Here is an 18752-nt window from a genome sequence, read left to right as displayed (position 1 = left end):
CCCCGCAGTCCAGGCTCCGCCCCCTGTCCGTCGGCTCCTCCGCTGCCTGCGCCAAGTCTCCGCGCTGAACTGTGCGGGAGCTGATTGACGGATTGTGTGGCGAGCGGCCAGCCAGGACCTGGAAGCCGCGGTGAGTCGGTCGGACAGGCCGCCTTCCTGCTCGGCTTTTGTCACGGTCCCGGTATCCTCCAAAGAGCCTGGGGACCCCCGCGTCCCTGCGCGCCGGACCTCGGGAACGCTCGGGCGCGATCGGGGGCGCTCGGGCGCGATCGGAACCGCTCGGGTTCCCTCGGTCCCGCGAGTACCCTGCCCGCGCCCCTCACTTGGCTGAGCTCGGGACCGTTATGCTCCGCGGTCTCCTCCCCCACCTGGGGGCGGAGCCCGCGGACCGCTGAGTTATCAGGAGGGGGAGGGGCGCTCGGAGAACAGAAACTTTCCCGCTCACCCGCCCCGGGGCTGCCTGCACCCCCGCGCACCTCGAGGGTCCTGGGACTCAAAGGGGCCCCGGCCACGCCCACAGCTCACCCCACAACTTCACGCCTGGGCCTTTCCTGTCCCCAGGTCCTCAGCAGACGTACATCTCACTCTTGTCTCCTCCGGTCTGCTCTGCAGAGCTCGGCTCTGCGGCCTCAGTTTCCCCTTCTAGTGCAGAGGGGTGTAGTGGATTAAAGCGCCCAGCGAGGTTCAGGTACGGGTAGGCGTCGTTGCGTTCGACTTTCGTTTTAATTCTTGCATGGAGGGAGTGGGGGCGGGGCTGGGAAAGTATATTTGGGAAAGTGCCCCGACAGTGTTTTTGGGATTCCACCTGGGGAACCTGGAGGGATGTAGGGCTGGTGTTCGATGGGGAACGGGGAAGGGTGTGCCGCTGGCAAGGAACAGCATGCAACATCAGGACGGACTCAGGCAAGGAGTGGGTCATGGTGGATGTAGGTGGGAGACACGGAAGATTCTAGAGAGGAATTGAGTCCCAGCTCTGATGGGGGGAGGGTGTCTTAGAGCTTGAAGGATGTGTTGTTGGAGCCGCATGTGAGAAGGGGCATCTGGTAGAGGCTTAACGCTTTGAATCATGGGTAGTTGGGAGAGAGTGCAGGCCAAGCCAGCAGCCTGAGTACCTTCCTCAGCACAGAGGTTGGTGGCAGCCAAGGAAGGTTGACCACTCCATCCTTGCCCTTTGGGCACAGCAACCCCCTCTCCGAACCTCGGTTTCCTTGACCAGTAGGTGTGATCAGCTGTTCTCTGGGGCCGGGCTTGGCGCTCAGGCAGCTCCCACCCACTCCTGGCCTTGATGTTCACCCCTCAATAGATCTGTAGTAATTAAAGCCAGCTCTGGGCTGGGGATGGGTGGTACCAGCCTGAGGGACCAGTTGGCTGGAGAAGTGGTGTCCTCTGGGCACTTTGCCTCCTGGCCAAGCGGGTTCTACTGTAAGTCCTCTTGGCTGACACCCCACTGATCTGGGAGGACACCCCCACACCCTGGAGTCTCTGACCCAGGCATGGGGCATGATAGTCATGGGACTGTCCGGGGCTCCAGCTTCCGGTGTCCTCCAGGGCTTGGGAAGGCCTGTCTGGGCTCCAGGAGACGCCCCTTGTGCGGGGGACCCAGAGCCTGTGTGTTGTGCAGCCTGGGTTATAATCACCCTTTTATGCTCCTGGGCCGCGTGGGCACAGAAAGCCGGCTCCAGGCCCGCGTGACCTGCAGCCTGGCGCCTGCTCATTCCCTGGGGGTGCAGTTTGGAAGCCCCCAGAGGTGGCTGGCCGGCAAGACTCAGTCCAGATGCCTTCCAGGCTCCAGCTGAGGCAGCCTGGAGGAGCCCTAATGCCTCCCTGAGCCTCAGTTTCCCCAGCTTATAATGATTGATGATATTATATCCAGTTTTGTGCACAAAGACCCTAGGACAGGATGGACCAAGTTAGGGTGACACAGCATCCTCGTCCTACCCCCAAAAACCCTCAAGGACAATGAGGTGTGACAGACTCTTGAATTTTCTATCTGCATGGGATGGTGTGTGGACTTCCTCAGCTGCTCTTTTCCTGCCCCCACCCCACGTCCCATCCCCTCTGCCTGTGTCCCTTAGACCCCACTCCATCGCTATGTGACACAAAGCCGGGACCCTGACAGGCCAGAGTGGCATCACCTGGGGGACATCCCTTACACATCCTGGGCTGTGGGCTTGCGTGGTTTCTCAGTTAACCCCAGGGGCTTTGCCAGGCTTTGTCCGCGTGTCCTAGGCCTGATTGCTCCCGTCCTCGCTGTAGCCACGCACAGGCGCCTCGGGTGAGTCTGGCATGGGCAGCCTGCCCTGGCTGGCACGGCCCTCCTTCCTGAGTGTTGGGCTACAGGGTGGGTCCCAGGCGAGAGGCTGATTTCGGGCTTTATCTGTCCACCTGGTTGCCAGTAGATTGGGTCCATGGGTGTCGTGTGCAGTCTGACTGCGTGCAGAATCAGACTGGCATAGAAGTGGGGACGTCCTCATCTTGGCGCCTGCCTGTGAGAGTCAGAGTTAGACGTATCTGTGTGCTCACCACGGCCTATGTCCAGGTCTGCCCGCCATCTGACTGTGTTCCCTGGGTCTGTCTACTGTCTGACTGGCTGTGTATATGTCTGTGTGACTGTGGTCTGACTATGTGTATACGTGTCCCTCCTTGCCTTCCCCCATCCATGCCCTCCTGGCTCACACTAGGCCATGAACTGGCCACTGCAGGCCCTGCCCTCCTTCGGGGCTGGGTGAGGCAACCACAGCTGGGTATTTTGGGAGACAGAATCATAGGGTCACCTGTCATTATGCGCCTCTCTCCTCCCCAAGACCACAGCCTGGGTCCTCCTGGGGTGTGGTGGTCACACTCTCTGGCCTCTCCTTGGCCTTTCTTCCCCACTGCCTTAGCTCGAGGTAGACTGTGAACTTCAGGATGCTGGGGCACAGCTGGTTCTGGGTTCGAGGCGTGCCCGAGGGATGCTGCCCCGGGAACTTAGGTCCTTGTGGGTAGGCTGGAGACTGCGCCTATGCAGGATGCTGGGTAAAGCCATGGCGCCACATCTGCTGTTTCCGAGCTGGGCAGTGGAGTGCTTTGATGACTTGAGACTCAGCCGGTCGGGGAGAGGCAGCGCCAGCTGTCCTGGGGGCCCTGGAAGCTGTGGCCTATCAGGGTAGGGGGTGTTGAGGCAGGTAATGGGGTTCAGCTGGGGGGTGGAGACTTTGCCTACACTGGCCTCTAGAGGCCAGAAGGTTAAGGTCCAAGCTTAGCGGGTTCATTGTTGGATGGGGCTCAGTATGTGGGCGGAGGTACCTGCAGGGTCTTCACCCCAGCATCCGGGACCTGGTGAGCTGAAGGTAAAAGGGTTGAGAGTTCAAGGTTATTGGCTGCATAGGAAGTTGGAGGATAGCCTGGGCCAGGAGGACAGCCTGGGCTACAGGAGATGCGGTCTCTAGAAACCCCACACATGGGTCCCTGGTTGTGGCTCCCTCGCCCAGCGCCCCCTGCAGGGAAGCCCATTCCCTCACTGCCACTCTGTTGTCTCCACAGTTGCTGCCCCTCTGGACACCTCAGCTCGAGGCCTCTCCGTGAGGGGCGGGGGCACCGTCCCCCACCGGGGCAGAGGCCAGAGGCCACTGCCAAGCATGGCGCCCACCTGGAGTCCCAGCGTGGCGTCTGTGGTGGGTCCCGTGGGGCTCTTCCTCATACTGCTGACCAGAGGATGCACCGCTGAAGGTAAGAGGCCCGGCTGGAGTGGGGTGGACCTGGCCATGCGCTGGTCCACGGCATGTGTGTGTGTAGCTCCCCAGCCCACCGCCTCCTGGTGCGACCCAGACAGAGCTCCCACACTTGAGGCCTGGTGCCTAGACATGTGAACGGCTGGAGACAGCGAGGTGGTGCTGGTGGCACGGTAGCAGTGTCAGGTCAGGTCCAGCCAGGAGGAGCTGAGATAGGCTCTCAGGAGAGAGGGTCTGGAGGCCAGGGTTTTGTCGGTATATAAGCGTCTGCTGACATTCCTGGGGGGTTGACTGACCATGGAAAGTCTGAAAATAAAAGGTGCTGTTAGTCTGGGGTGGTGGTGCACACCTTTAATCCCAGCACTTGGGAAGGAGGCAGAGGCGAGTGGGTCTCTGTGAGTTTGTGGTCAGCCCTGGCTGATTAGTGAGACCCTGTCTAAAAGAACCAAAACAAACCCAAAAGGGAGTGGGAAAGATGGCTCAGCGGTTAGAGCACCAACTGTTCTTCATATAACCTGGGTTCAGTTCTCAGCACCCACCTGGGCACTCACAACGGTCTGTGACTCCTGTTTCAGGGGCTCTGACCGCCCCCTTCTGACTCGCAAGGGTGCTGCATGCGCACGCACGAAATTTGTCTGTGCTTCAGACAAAAGCAGGGCCACATTTTCCATATTGTTAAGATATATACAGAACCTCAGTTTGGGCTTGGCACCAAGATCCATCATTGCATAGGAGACCCCCTACCCAAGGGGCCTTGGAGGGTAAGGGCAGGCCAAACCCCTCTCCTCGTAGGAAGTAGGGAGGGGGCAGAGCTGGTAATGCAGTTGTAGAGGGTGGGCACCTGGGACCCAGATGGCTGATCCAGGATGTCCTGAGGAGGGCCGTGGTTTTGGACAGGAGTCCCAGCCTAGGCTTAGGTGTTTGTGTTGTGGCCAGTGAGTGACAGATGAAAGCCAGGTCTGGTCTCCAAGGCTGTGCTGTCCAGAGCCCAGAACATGGTTCCGTCCAGCTGGAAGCCCTTCACCCAGAACCTAGATGGTTACGGCCACCGTGGTTGGCACTGAAGTGTTCGGTGGGCTTAGTGGTCAATTTCTGATATAGAAACAGCTCTGGGTCCTGGGGACCCTCCCAGGCTGCTGGGGGTAGGTGGGTGGGACGGGCATGGGGGGGCCGGGACAGATGTCCCTAGATATCCCAGCCCTAGCCTTGACTCCCACATGGGCTGAAGTGGAAAAGCTGAGCCAGGCCACAGCTTTGTCAGCCTCTGTAAGATGCGACGTCCATTGTGGACTTCAGTCTCTTCTAAGGACGGGGCTGGGGAAGCATGACATGGAGCCCTGTGGGGCCAGGTTAGACCCTAACTGCCCAGCATGAGCTGGGGACCGCGTGTCCCCTCTAGGCCTCTGTACAAATAAGTGTAAGAATTCGGTGAGCCCATTCAGGCTCGGTGCTGAGGGGACTTAGTCCCTTAGAGAGCATCCACCCTCGCAGGACCAAGGTGGTTTTCCTTTTTGGAAAATGGGTGTGTGCGTGCCAAGTAGAGATGGCAGGAACCAGAAAATTCTGTCTACTGCAGCGGGCAGAGCAGCCTCTACAGGGTTGGCTCAGGGCCCAGAGCCGGATGGACTGATGGACGTCTGCTCAGCACCAGGGGCCAGCGGCAGAGGGGCAGGGGCCCATGTTCTTAGAGGTCACTGAGGGTGCCACGAAAGGGAAGAGAGGTGCTGTGGAAATGTGGACTCACTGAGGGGTCGGTAGGGGGCAGCTCCCCAGGGCCGACTGGATTGGAGGACATGAGGGGCGTGTCCACCTCTAGGGGCGGTCCCACCCAGCTGGAGTGATTCCCCAGCCTTGGATGGAGTTACCTCAGGGCCTGGACCTGATGTGGACCAAGGGTTGTCATTTTTGAGTTCTCTGAGGAACCTTGGGAAACCCATTAGCACCCCCAAATCTGTAATGGGGACACACCACATACAGCAGTCTGGGCCCTGGGGGCTTTGAGTTCAGGAGGGGGCCTCTTTCAGGGGGAGGGGAGGCTGGTCAGTCCCCATGGCAGCAACTCCTGTTGACAGCTCATGTAACCCATGAACGGAAGAAGCTGAGGTCTGTGGGGAGGGTCATTGTGCTCCCTCTACCCCCTCCTGGTGCACGCACACGCGCACACATACACACACCCTACCCCACACCTTTATCTGTTCCCCTTTTGTTGGGTGCTTAGGTTGTGTCCCAGCTGTGCTTTGGGGATTTCTGGGGAGGAGATTGCAGCTCAGCTGTGATTAACGCTCTGCATCCAGTCCTGGGCAGTCTTCCCCCACCTCAGATCCCCAGGCGAGCATCAGAGCTGGACTCCCAGCCTTCCTCCAAGTCCCCATGAGGCTGTCATCAGGCCTGCACCCCTGGCTCACACCACTCTCCAGGGCTCTGAGTTCAAATACCGACTTTGGTCTTTTTTTGTATTTCTATTTGGATGCCCGTTTACGTGTTAATTACTGTGTGTACGTGGGCTTGACAGGGCATGTGAACTGGCGTTGGAGGGCTTGGTGGCAAGTGCCTGTACCAGCTGGGCCACCTCACTAGCCTTCGACTCTCATCTTATGGTCACCTTGAACCCTCCCTCCCCTCACCGGTGCCTTAGTTTCCCCACAAGTCTCATTAAAGAATTAAGGCACATTTTGTATGTTTTAGGGGCGAGTCCAGGTGTAAAGGGTCTCTGGTTTCCGAGGCGTCTCTAGGGGCTCAGTGTGGGAACTCTAGTCTCCAAAGGGTGTGCATGTGTGAGCTTGTGGGAAACCCTCACTTCTTTGCCTCCTCCCCTCGTTCAGACCTCCCCTCTCCTTGCTGAACCCCCAGAGCCACCCAGGTTTATCAAAGAGCCCAAGGACCAGATCGGTGTGTCGGGAGGTGTGGCCTCCTTCGTGTGCCAGGCCACAGGCGACCCTAAGCCACGGGTGACTTGGAACAAGAAGGGCAAGAAAGTGAACTCACAGCGCTTTGAGGTGAGCTGGGGCTGGGGTGGGGTGCCCTCTGCCCACCACAGTGGGGCACACAGCTCCCGTCCTGCACCCCACTCCCCAGCACCACAGGGTTCTTTAGTCTACCACCGGTGCTGTGTGTCCTCGGGCAGGGCCTCCCTTCTCTGACCTGGGAGGAAAGCGCTCACAGCTGGAGCACACGTGACCAGACATCTGCACGCACGTCCATGCCCTGTAATCAGGATGGAGTATGTGGGCTTCAGGCTCAGCTCCTTCCCAGCACTTAGTCAGTGTGATCAGGTGTGCGTCTCTGCTGCTCTTCTTCAACCGTGACTGATCCTGGGTGGCATCTTGTGTGCGCACCCGCGTGTCCCCACCCACACACATGTGACACCCTTGGCTCACGGATGCCATATGTCTGAGGTGGCTAGTGTACTTACCCCAGCAGCACAGCCTGGCTGGGCTGGAACCCACCCTGGACCCGCTCACTTGTCCCATTCTGTGAGGAGTGTCCCAAAATGTGTGTCCCTGTCCTGTGTCCTGCCTCTCCCCACCCCCTACCTCTACTCCCCACATGTCCCCCATGTGTCCTCACCCCTACTCCTGCATGTGTCCCCCCACGTGTCCTCACCCTTACTCCCCGTAATCCCCACTCCCCGCAGACCATCGACTTTGACGAGAGCTCTGGGGCAGTGCTGAGGATCCAGCCGCTGCGGACACCCCGAGATGAGAACGTGTACGAGTGTGTGGCCCAGAACTCGGTGGGGGAAATCACAGTTCACGCGAAGCTGACTGTTCTCCGAGGTACCGGCCCCTGGGTGCAGAGAGGAAGAACAGACTGCAGACTTTGTTCCCAAGCCTGGAACCCTCCTCATTGCCTGTTGCTTTAAGGACAAAGGTTTCTCGGTCCCCCAACACTGCCTGCCCCGTGGTGTGTGTGGTTTAAAATGTCTGCAGTTGGTGGGCTTCAGGCTCCGCACCAGCTCAGTCAGTGCTGTCCGACCTCTGCTTCCCGGCAGCCCGCATCACAAGTGCCCTGCCACTCAGGATCAGATGGCCATAGCTGGTCTCATGTCTGCCTGGAGCCACCAGTGGGCCAGCCCCCACAGAAGAACATAGCAAAGGGTGCTTCCCCAAAACCAGGACAGACACAAGCCCAATAGCCTGAGCCCCAACACCCTGTGCCCTGCTCAGTCTAAGGGACACTGAGATGTTTCTTTAATACTGGCACCAGATGGCTGGGATCAGACCCCAAGGCAGGCACTTTGGAGCTGTGTGACTCAGACAGGGTTAATGAACCTGTAAGGGCTGGGTATCTGTTCCTTAGGGACATTGCATTTGTGGCCATGAACATCAGCCTTGGCATTGCAGGTCCCCAAGGGCTCTCTCGTGAAGCTGGGACACAGGGCCAGTTGCATTGGTGGGAGCTCTAGGCCACCTCAGGGCACTGTGCAGTCTGGGAATTCTGTCATTTCTAACAAGGGGCCCCTCAGTACCTCTGCAGGCAGAGGCGGAGCTGGGCGGAGTCCACACCCCAGGGCCCCTCCTCTCCCTTCTCCCTTTGGGATATTTTTTGCCTTGACCTTTCCCAGCAGCCAGCCTCCCACTGCCCCGCCCCGTGCCAGCCTCACGGTCAGCACTCCCGGAGTTGGGACTTACTCTGCATCCATCAGGCCCTCCTCTCTGCGAGTCTGGAAAGATCCTCTTGCCTCCTCCAGGCCCCCCAGCCACCTCCCTTTGTTCTTTGACTGTTGCCTGCTCCCTGCACTGAGCCTCAGGACAGACACCAGGGCCCATGCCATTGCACCTGCCTCCCTCCCCTCTGATTATGCCCCGGGATGTGTGAATCCCGAGGTGTACGGCACAGTGTGGCATGTGGGGACACCAGGAAGCAGGGCCCCTCCCCGACTCTGCACCCCAGCCGACTGCTGCAGCGCACATACACACACAACCCCTCAGGTTTGTCTGGAGCCTGCTACATCTTAGGTTGCTTTCCCTACCAGGGCAGTGGCTTCTTGTCCACTTCTGTCCTCAGCCGCCTTCACAGTACCCACCATCCCTTCTGACATTGTTTCCCCTCCACTCACAGCACCCCGAGTGCTCCTGAGGCTCCAGGCCTTTCCTTCCAAACACCTTCAACCACAAGCCAAATGACTCCCTTTGCAAACACCGATTCTGGTGTCATGACCAGAGACATGCCACAGATGACAGGGCCACCTGCAAGAGAGGCTGAGACCTGTGCACTGTTAACACAACAGACAGTGCCCCAAGCCCTTTTTCCCTAGCTTATCTCATATTTTTTAAATACAGGCAGTTAGGGACATGTCTAGTGACCCTGTTTTGGCTCCAGTGTCCTGTTTGTCCGTGGGTGGCATGGGCCCCTTGCGGTATCTCATTTCTACCCAGCATCCCCTGGGAGCAGCAGATACCCCTGGGACTGGGGTGGCTCCACATTGTCTCTGCCCTCTGCTCTCCTGGTGGCCCAGGCTGGTCTCAGGGTCGTGTTGCTCTTACCTCTCCATTCTGGGTATCTGGGTGTCAAACTGGGATTCTGCAGTGACATTCATGTCCCAGCAAACTGGGTTTGACGTTCTGGAGGAGACATTTGGGTTCTGAGAAGTTCTGGGAGGGTCTAGAACAAATCCATTTGTTCCAGGGGATGTTTGAACAGAGGCAGGAGTATGGGGTTGAGTTTGGGAGGAGGGGATGCAGAAACAGGTGGCCCAGACCCAGCTGGGAACCTAAGGGCCTGGATTGGTGTCACCCCTCCATGGTCCCCAGTGTCCCCCTCTAGCTGTAGACACCAGCATTGGGGTTCTCCCAGGAGCAGCGTTAGCCCAGGTTAGTCAAGGCAGTGGGGATCCTTCAAGCTCTGCCCACAGCAGCCATGGGGTTCTCAGGGGCGTGAGCCATCAAGGGTGGTGGGGAGGTGGCAGCCTGGGACGGCGGTCACCTCGGGCCCACCCTAAGGGTATTTCCCGCAATAACCAGACTCCGCCCTCTCTTCCCGGTCTGCACACCCCCAGAGGACCAGCTGCCCCCTGGCTTCCCCAACATTGACATGGGTCCCCAGCTGAAAGTTGTGGAGCGCACGCGCACAGCCACCATGCTCTGTGCCGCCAGCGGGAACCCTGACCCCGAGATCACCTGGTTCAAGGACTTCCTGCCCGTGGACCCCAGTGCCAGCAATGGGCGCATCAAGCAGCTTCGATCAGGTGGGCATAGGTGGCCAATGGGATACAGGTGTCATTGAGGGTAGCAGAGGGCCCACGCCTTGGGCCTGGTGGGGACTACCTGGTACACAGCGTGGATGGCAGTGACCCAAGGTTGGAACATGGTGTGTGCAGAGCTGGCCAGGAGCAGAGCTCAGGCCCAGCACCCAAACCACAGGGCGCCACAGAGGCCCGCACTGGGAGCAGGGCTCCGTGGTGTGCATTGTGGGTGGGCACGGCTGTAGCCGATGGGCAGCTGCAGAGCACCAGCCCTGTGGGCAGGTGGGCAGGGTGTGCCAATAGCATGTGGGCAGTCAGGCCATGGAGAGCCCTGGCAGGTAGGAGAGAGATTCACAGTGACAGAGCAGTCGGTGGGGCTCAGGTGCAGGGAGCCGGGGGAGATGGAGGGCTACTGGCAGACAGGGGTGATGGGAGCTGCAGAGGCTCCCGGGAGTGTCCTCGTTGCAGAAGGTGTCAGAAGCAAGCCGTGTGGATGATTGTCTGTCACTGTTCCTTCTGGTCTGGGGAGGCCGGAGATGGAGGCCAGGCCTTGGGACCAGTGAGGCTGGGTGGTTCACAGTGGTGTGTGTCCATCTGGAGCACTGTTTCCTGTCTCTCGTCTGTGTCTATGTATGCGCGGCTCCCTGAGTGGCTCACCCTGCCTCCCTTGTGTGACCAAAGTGCAGCGACTGGGCTCTCTGCCACATGTGAGCCATTGGCTCACGTGTCCCCTGTGTCCCCTGTCTCCTGGTCTCCCCAGCACCCCGGGCCGACTTCGGCCCACTCTCGCTCTCTCCCCTCGCAAGGTTACCTTTGTCCCAGGGCGTCCACTCTGCCCCTCACCCCATGTCCCCTGAGACGGCTGCCCACTGGCAGCCACAGTGATCTGCTCACACACCGGGGAAGCCCTCCAGTCCAAGGTCATAGCGACGCCCTGGACCCTGTGTTCCCCCTCAGATGCCAGTACCCACCCTAACCTTCTTCTTTCTTCTTCCTCCGTGTAACTCTCAGAGAGCTTTGGTAAGTCCTCACTTCTTTGCCACGCCAACCACTAACGGCCCTGCCACCCCTGCCCCCACACTAACAGCCACCGTGACAGTAACTGACCCACTGCGTGTGGCATGTGTACTAACGTCCTCTCCTGCCCCCTGACCCCAGGCTGGGGGATCTCACACCTCGTGAGCCCTGCTCTGACCTTTCTCCAGTGCTCCAGTTGGTGGAGCTGGGGTTTAATGCTGAAGACGCTAAGTCCAACCGGATAATTCATTCTGAAACAGCTGCCGGGCTAACTCTTACTAAAGTAACAGTGACTGATAGAAACGTTCACGAGGCCCTGAGCTTTAAACCAAGTACCATTGAAATAAAGGTGGGAGGGGAAGTAGGGTTCCTTTTCCCTTGTGGGACTGGCAGTGAGCAACGTCCCGGTGCCATATCCTGCCACTGTAATTCAAGCAAAGTTAGAGTTTCCTTAGGGTCACTCCTGACTCCCACTGCAGTTGACAAGTTCCCATTGGCTCCCACTGACAGTAGGTGGGGAGCCCCAAGGAAATATGATGTCTCCATGGGGTATGATTGTGCCTTTAACCCCAGCACACAGGAGACAGAGGCAGGAGGATTGCAATGAGTTCCAGGCCAGCCAGGGCTGCACAGACACTGTGTGTGTATTTGGTGGGGGGAGCAACCACACAGAGCAGGGAGGGTTCAGGTGAGGTCCAGCTCAGAAGGTGTGAAAAAGGGTGTCAAGCCTTCTGCCAGGAGGCTGCCTGAGTGATGCGGCGAAGATTGGAAATAACCAAAAATAGTCCTTTTATAATTATTCAATTTTAATACAAAGGGAGATAAGGGAACTTACAGAACCAAGGGTCCAGCGGAGCCGAAGGTGAGCGCGGGGCAAACGAACGGGGCACCTTCCGGTTCCCCAGTCCTATTTAAGGGGAATGCTACCCCGCTGGAGCAGCCACGCCCCTGAACGCAGGGATTGGGCCAGCTGCCCCAACACCTGAGACCGGATTTGTGTGCCTTGGGCCTCAGTTTACCCAACCATGCAGCAGGCCTGGGCTAGCTCTTATGGCTGCGGCTGGCTTTGGCCCCAGCAAAGGAACAGCATTAGAGGCCACATGGGCGCCCCCAGCCTGGAACTTTCTCTTCCCTGAGCGTGGCAAGCCCATAGAAGGCTTTTTCCTCTTTTCCTTTGGAGTTGAAGGAGGCCGCACGGTCCACTCTACCCTCTGCTCCCTACCCATGTCTCCCTCTCAGCCTTGGTGACACCTGACCCCACCACACCAGTGCCAAAGCCCTCGGTGCTAACTCCTGTCCCTCCCTAGTCCCTAGTCACTAACAAGACTCCTGGGATCCTGCCGCTACCCACCCCTTCCCATTTGGATTTCAAAGCAACCCCTTGCTGGAACCCCAAAGTAACCCAAGGGACGAGATGCAGTTTCCCTGGGGCCCTACCCAGACCTGGGGAGGCCACCTACAGGAAGCACCTGCCCGGAAGGCCCACAGCCCCAGCCTGGAGCCCTCAGAAGCCTGGCTGCGGCTCCACTACCCGGCAAAGGGGCAACCGTGGCTTCTGGCCCCGCACCCCCTCTCCTGTGGCATTCACCTGTGTCTCTCTGTTTCCCTTACAGAAAGCACCCCCATCCGAGGTAAGAGGTCCACCCCTCACCAGCCTGCCCTCAGCTCTCACTGGCCTCCCACCCGCCATGCCCCCATCCCTCTGGTGTTTGTCTCTCTGTGACTTGGGCTGAGTGTGTCTGCAGGGGACCGTGTAGTTTAGTTGTCCCGCTGCAGGGACAGGCACTGCCTCCTGTGCCCCTTGAACCCCTGCTGAGCCGTCACTCTCAAAGCCATCTTCCATAAACTGCAAAAGCCCTTCTGAGACTTAGGGCTTTCAGCTTGGGAGAGAGTAGAGAAAGGAATTCTTCAAGGGCGAGTCTGATACCCCACTTTCCCAGGGCCCAGTGCTGGCCTGCTGTGCTACCTCAAACAGGTTTCCTCCCCTCTCTGGTCTCTGCAGTAGCCTTGAAGTCAGTAGGAAGCTTTCTGTGGTGGCCATCCACCTCAGAGAGGGAATGTGGGGGCTTCGGGGTCCTGTCACCGCTGGAGCACCACCAACAGAACCAAGATCATGAACAAGAAGTCTGGAGCAGCTGGGTTAGGAGCCCAGGGTTTTCACATGGCTGTCGCTCAGTCAAGCTCTTTAGGAGCTGGGATGCAGGCCTGTAATCTGGCACACTGAGCCAGGCTCCCTCGCTGGGATGCAGGCCTGTAATCCGGCACACTGAGCCAGGCTCCCTCGCTGGGATGCAGGCCTGTAATCCGGCACACTGAGCCAGGCTCCCTCGCTGGGATGCAGGCCTGTAATCCGGCACACTGAGCCAGGCTCCCTCGCTGGGATGCAGGCCTGTAATCCGGCACACTGAGCCAGGCCTTTGGTGACAGGCATGGCTGTCTCCACCACACTTTCTGTTTTTAATTTGTAAGCGCTGAGTTGTTCACTGAGGCTGAGATTTCAAGTGTTCCTGGCTTCTCTGTGAACGGGGAATACCCAATACCCGGCTTTAACTTGTTTGAAATGTCCTTGGGGGAAGCGTGGCCTCCTTCAGGGCCCTGTGGGTGTGAGTGGTTCCTCCGTGTTTGAGTTTTTGATTTTGTTGGATTTTGGGACGAGGTCTCCTGTAGCCCAGGCTGGCCTGAGAGCATGCCGGTCTTCTGCCTTGGGCGTGCGCCACCAGCTCAGAGGCCACCCTGGGCCCCAGGACCTGGAGTGAGACTGAGGTGTAGGGCCTTGTTAAGGTCCCTACGCTCTGTCCTGGGCTTCAGACTTGAGATCTGACCCAGGTCACTGTGCTTCTGGCTCCAGAGGTTCTTCCCCCCATGACTGTCAGCCTCCACTGGAGGAAGGACTGTCCCTTTCCGCTGACTGGCAGCTGCCCTGGGGTCGGGGGAGGGTCTGGGCTCACTGCCACCACCTGCAAGTCTCGGGTGGCCTGTTGGTTCACAGGAGGCTGGGGTGGCCTCTGCCTCCTCCCCATGTCCCTAGGAGTGGCACTCAGTGATGCTGTGCCCCGTGGAGCCATTTCAGGGGGGAGTGCGGATGTGGTAGTTGGGGTGCTCGTCAGGCCCGTCCCTTTCCGATGCTGGCCGTCATGGCTGAGGTCCCCTTCCCCTGTCCCCACAGGTGCCCTGCAGATCGAGAGCAGCGAGGAGACCGACCAGGGCAAGTACGAGTGCGTGGCCACCAACAGCGCCGGCGTTCGCTACTCATCACCCGCCAACCTCTACGTGCGAGGTAGGGAACTCCGCCAGGCAGAGGCAGGGACCCACCGTCCCACCCTGTCCCATCCCACCCTGGGCTCATGGCCTCCTGGCTCCCCTGTCCTGTGCCGACCCGAGCAGGAAGGCCCTGACCTCATGGGGTCATTGGAGTGACAATCACTGTACTGTGGGCCTCTGGGGGTCACACTGATGCCAGGGTGGGTGGGAGCAGTGTGGGGCTGGGGGGCCAATCTCGGGCCTACAGGGCTGGGGGAGCCTGAGGGCCACTGCCCCCCCCCCGCCACGTTCCCCCACCCCAAGTTGGCTTGTGTGGTGTGTGTGCCTCCTGTGTCCTGCTGGCTTTGCTTCTCTGAACCTGTGGCCTCGTGGCTCCCTGCTTCCCTGCCCCGTCCAGTGTCCTCTAGCGAAAACTGTGGGGAATGGGGTTTCCAAGCTGTCCTTCCACCGGCATCCCAGAACCCAATGCTCGCTCTATAAGGAATATATCCAGGCTGTGGGAGGCCAGGACCACGGCTCACCCCTGTGCTTGTGGCTTGGTGGCGAGACATGCCACCTGGCCCTTGGAAACCCTATGTGGGTTTCAGAATCCCAGGCTCGCTCAATTGTGGCTGGAAGCCTGGGGTCTTGGACGGCTGCCTCCCCATGCCTCCACCCCCAGGAGGCTTCCTATGGGACCCTTGGTGTGATGCACTCTCCTCCACGTCCCACGGGCGCACCGGGGACTCCCGTCTGCTTGTATCAGTTGACCTGCTCACCTTCCTCCCCCAGCCTCAGTTTCCCTGCAGCACCCCTGGCCTTCACCCCTCTCCACCCAGGGAGGCCGGCAGGCTGCCCCCTCCCTCCAGCCCTTGCCTTCCGCAGCTCCTAGTCAACTCCTTTGGGTCCTGGCTATGGGTTTTCCATCTTGGCTCTAAGCAGGAGGCCGTGTGGAGGGAGGGTGGGAGTGGGTGGGAGGGGGGCCAGTCTGATCTTCCACCACCATGGCACCCTGGTGAGTTGCGGTCCACGCAGGACTCCAGCGACCGGCCTTCATCTAACTTGCGTGTGTCTTCGTAGACACTGGGGATGGGGGTTGTGAGTCTGGTAGGGTGCAGGAGAGAGGGGCCAGCAGGGGTGGAGTGGGGAGGGAGGAGCCCTTAGCTGAGGGTGTGAGGAGGGAGGAGGGCCCTGTGTGTTCCCGCCGAGCCCCTCCCTGGGGGCAGGTGAGGGTCTGGGAGCGAGTCAGCGTGGCTGGCTGTGCTCGGCTGAGCCAAGACAGGGAGCTTTATGTTCTTTTTTCTTTTTTGATTTTAATTTTTTTTATTTTTTTGGTTTAAAGAAAAAAAAGCAGACGATTGCAGCTTTAGCCGTGGGAAGTCCTCTTTTTACTCTCTGTATCTCCCCTATTTTTTCTCTTCTCCCCATGTCATTGTGCGCATCAAATCCCCTTTACATCCCTCAGAGCTTCGAGAAGGTTGGTGTGGTTTTTTCTTTTTTACTTTCTTTACCCACATTTTTACATTCTGAAAAAAAATTACTAACAGCTGACACGTGCTCACACACGCAAGAAACACATGCAGACGCTGTGCAGACACACGCACACACGCACACGGAAATGAATAGCAAAACAGACATAAAGTGGAATGAGGTACCAAGCCTAAAGTAAACAACCCAGAAAGACACACAGACGTAATGTCAGCCGCCAGCGCGGCCGGCACACGCGATGCTTGCATTGTGGTCGCCTCTGCATCCCTTGGTAATGTTGTTGCTAAGTTTTTTTTGCACTCGTCGTCATGGTAACTTGGGCCTGATGCATGCTGGGAGAATGTAAAAAAAAATTCTCTGCATGCCACTCCTGTCACTTTGGTGGATCCCCGACCTTCTGTTGGAGTGTCTGTCTTCTGTTTGTTTGTTTTCTTGGTTTCTTTCTTTTTCTTATTTTTTTGAACTTTTTTTGTAAGTTTTTTTTGGGGGAGATTGATTGCCCCCCTCCCGCTCTGCCTCCCCTCACCAGACACCCTTCTCCCCAAAGCAATGTCTTTGGTTCTGTCTTGTTTTGTGCTGTTTGGTTTTGGTTTTCTTGGCCTGAGCTGTTGTGGTTGTTACCAAATGCATTGTGAGTTCAAAGCCAGTGTTCCTGTCCCAGCTGTCACCCAGAGGGCAGAAGGGGTCCCACAGCTGGGATGCTTTGACGAAAAGTGACCACTTAGGCTCCACAGGACAAGGGGCACGAGTTGGGGGCACTTGGGTTAACTGGTTCCTAGTTGGTGGCTGGCAGGAGGGAATCCCAAGGGCATCTCCCATCCTCCTGCCTCAGCGTATTATTTAACATTCTGCCCTCCCAAAGAACGCAGCGGGGTGGGGACTGCCAGTGCCCGGGTTCCCACTCAGTAATGGCTAACCTGCGAGAGAGTGGGTGCCAGAGTCTCGAGCACTTAGCAGAAAGTGCAGAGTGACAGCCGGCAGTGCTTCATGCGTGCCCATTGGCAGGACGATGAGAGGGGGTGATGTGACAGACTTTGGGAGAATACCTGGCCAGTGAGCTGGTCTGCGGCATGTGCACCTCTACCCCAGGCTGCGTTAGCCACTGCTCCTTCCCTGGCTCTGAGGGCGACCACAGCTGTGTTGTCCCACGGGTATTGTCCCATGGCATGGTCACTTTCTGATCGCCCGAGCATCAGGGCTGTGGGATTCCCTAGAAAACCATGGTCATTTGGGGCGTGGCCTCTCCCCGCTCTCTCTCTCTCTGTTCCCCCCACTTCCTCCCTCTTCCTTTGTCTGCCCTTCCTCTTTCTAAACTCTCTTTTTTCCCCTCTCTCTTAGCTCTCTCTTGCTCTCTCAACTCTCCTGAGATCCACACATCCACAGTCTGTTCCATCCACAATAATAAACCCCCCATAATGCCCAGCCTATTGTCCACCTCTTTGCCCCCCCTGGGACAGCTGAGGGCCAGGCCCCCTCCCCACAGGTCACCCTGTCCCCCCAGCCTCCTCTCTGCCTTTCAGGTCATTAAATCCAAAGCACTGTCAGCAAAGGTCTCTAGATGCCGCAGGAAGAGATGATGTCACTCCTCTTAGCCTGAGCCCTGGCAAAGCAGGTCCTGGTACTCTGTACCTGGGCCGCAGGGACCCCTGGGCAGTGCCGCCCAGCCCAAAGCAGGTGCTGATGTCTACATGTGTGACCCTGACTGCTCATGTGACTTCTTAGGGTTCCTGTTAGGGTTCCTGATTGCTTTCTGGCTCTAAGAGCCGATGGTGTCACGTGCTCTGGGTGGAGAAGACCCAGGTACTCACAGGAGTTGGAAGGTTGGGAGGAAGGGAGTCCGGCCGTAGGCGGTCGGGGGTCTCCCGTGTGTCACAGTTTAAGGGACAGTGGTAAGACTTGCCTGGCTGCAGCCTGTGGGAACCGTGGCCTGTGGGGCTGCCTCAGAGCTCCACAGTGCAGAAGCGAATCCCAAGCCCTGGACCCTATGGTCTTTACTGGTGTTTCCCTGAGCCCTATCCACTGGGGGTAGGTGTCTCCTCCGGGCCAGTGATATCATTTTCCCCCTTATGACTTTCTCTGAGGAAGTCCTGGGGCCCAAGAGGCAGAAAAGGGAGCCTGGAGAGACAAAGTCTCTGGCACAGAAGTACCCACCAGGAGAGCAGCGGCTGGCCTGCGAGGCCTGCAGAGCACTAAGTCAGTCAATCAGTTGGCTCCAGCCCCCTTCCCTTTCTGCTGAGGGAGCCAGGAGCTGCCCAGACTTTGACCCCCGGGGACTAAGCCACCAGAGCCTGTTATATATGTATAGTATATGTCAGTTTTCACATGCACGTTCCGCACCTCTCTGAGGCTTCCCTGACGGAAGACCGTGCCAGGAGACAAACAGATGGCGTCATTGGAGGCTGCTCACGTTTTCCTCATCAGTAGTATAGAGCTGTGAGCCTTTAACAGGTTCGCGGTTTAACCAAAAACAATGGCATCTGACGGCACCCATTGGAACATAGCATCACTGAACCATGGTGCACTCAGTTACTGATGCGTTCCCCACCTGCTGCAGAGAGAGGGACAGTCTCCCACCTACAGTGACTCGAGGTAGTGGCCATCAGGCTACCCAGTGCTGGACAAGGATGCCCGGTTCCCTCACAATTTCAGAGCACGGCTGGGCCTAGGCCCCTGCAGGCTGACCTGCTCCACTCATTCCTGTGGCAAACAGGTTGGCCTTCGGGGAACCGCACCCAGGGTCTGGAGGTGTGGGACCTCGGACCCCTCTCACTTGTCATATCTCCCTGCTTCTGTGGGGTCTGTTGACTGTGCCCTGATCCCGGGGAGGTGATGGTACACCATCCCCACCATCCTGTCTGTACTGAGGGAGAGGAGTCTCAGGGCGGGGAGACTCCAGCGGGATCTGGGGGGCTGCAGGGGCTGTCCCACAGGAACACTGAGCACTGACTGACACGTCGCCTGCTGCCTGCCTCACCCCTGCATCTGTGTGCCCTGTGGGTGGGGTCGGATGGACATTAGATTACACCTGGTCCTTTTAATGTCCCACAGCCACAGTGGCGGGTGGGGGTGGGGAAGTCCATTGGCAAAAATATGAGGGAAACAAAGAGGTCGAG

At 58.4% G+C, this 18752-nt stretch overlaps 1 protein-coding gene across 6 annotated transcripts in view; it reads left to right on the top strand.

The window, feature by feature from the left end:
- The window catches only part of Ptprs (protein tyrosine phosphatase receptor type S), a 59793-nt gene that overhangs the window by 14658 nt on the left and 26383 nt on the right, over positions 1-18752 (top strand). For 3 of the 6 annotated variants that reach the window (XM_038321846.1, XM_038321838.1, XM_038321811.1), the window contains exons 1-6: positions 19-130; positions 3523-3708; positions 6561-6706; positions 7345-7486; positions 9709-9897; positions 14078-14188. In XM_038321846.1, the coding sequence (XP_038177774.1) occupies positions 3618-3708; positions 6561-6706; positions 7345-7486; positions 9709-9897; positions 14078-14188 (679 nt within the window). In that variant the 5' untranslated portion in view covers positions 19-130; positions 3523-3617. Of the gene's footprint in view, positions 1-18; positions 131-561; positions 689-3522; positions 3709-6560; positions 6707-7344; positions 7487-9708; positions 9898-14077; positions 14189-18752 lie in introns of those variants that run through there. The other 3 variants (XM_038321853.1, XM_038321828.1, XM_038321820.1) reach the window with 2 other exon arrangements.

Source organism: Arvicola amphibius, chromosome 1 (genome assembly GCF_903992535.2).
Source record: "Arvicola amphibius chromosome 1, mArvAmp1.2, whole genome shotgun sequence".
Classification (NCBI taxonomy): Eukaryota; Metazoa; Chordata; class Mammalia; order Rodentia; family Cricetidae; genus Arvicola; species Arvicola amphibius.
This window is presented reverse-complemented; position numbering and strand designations above follow the sequence as displayed.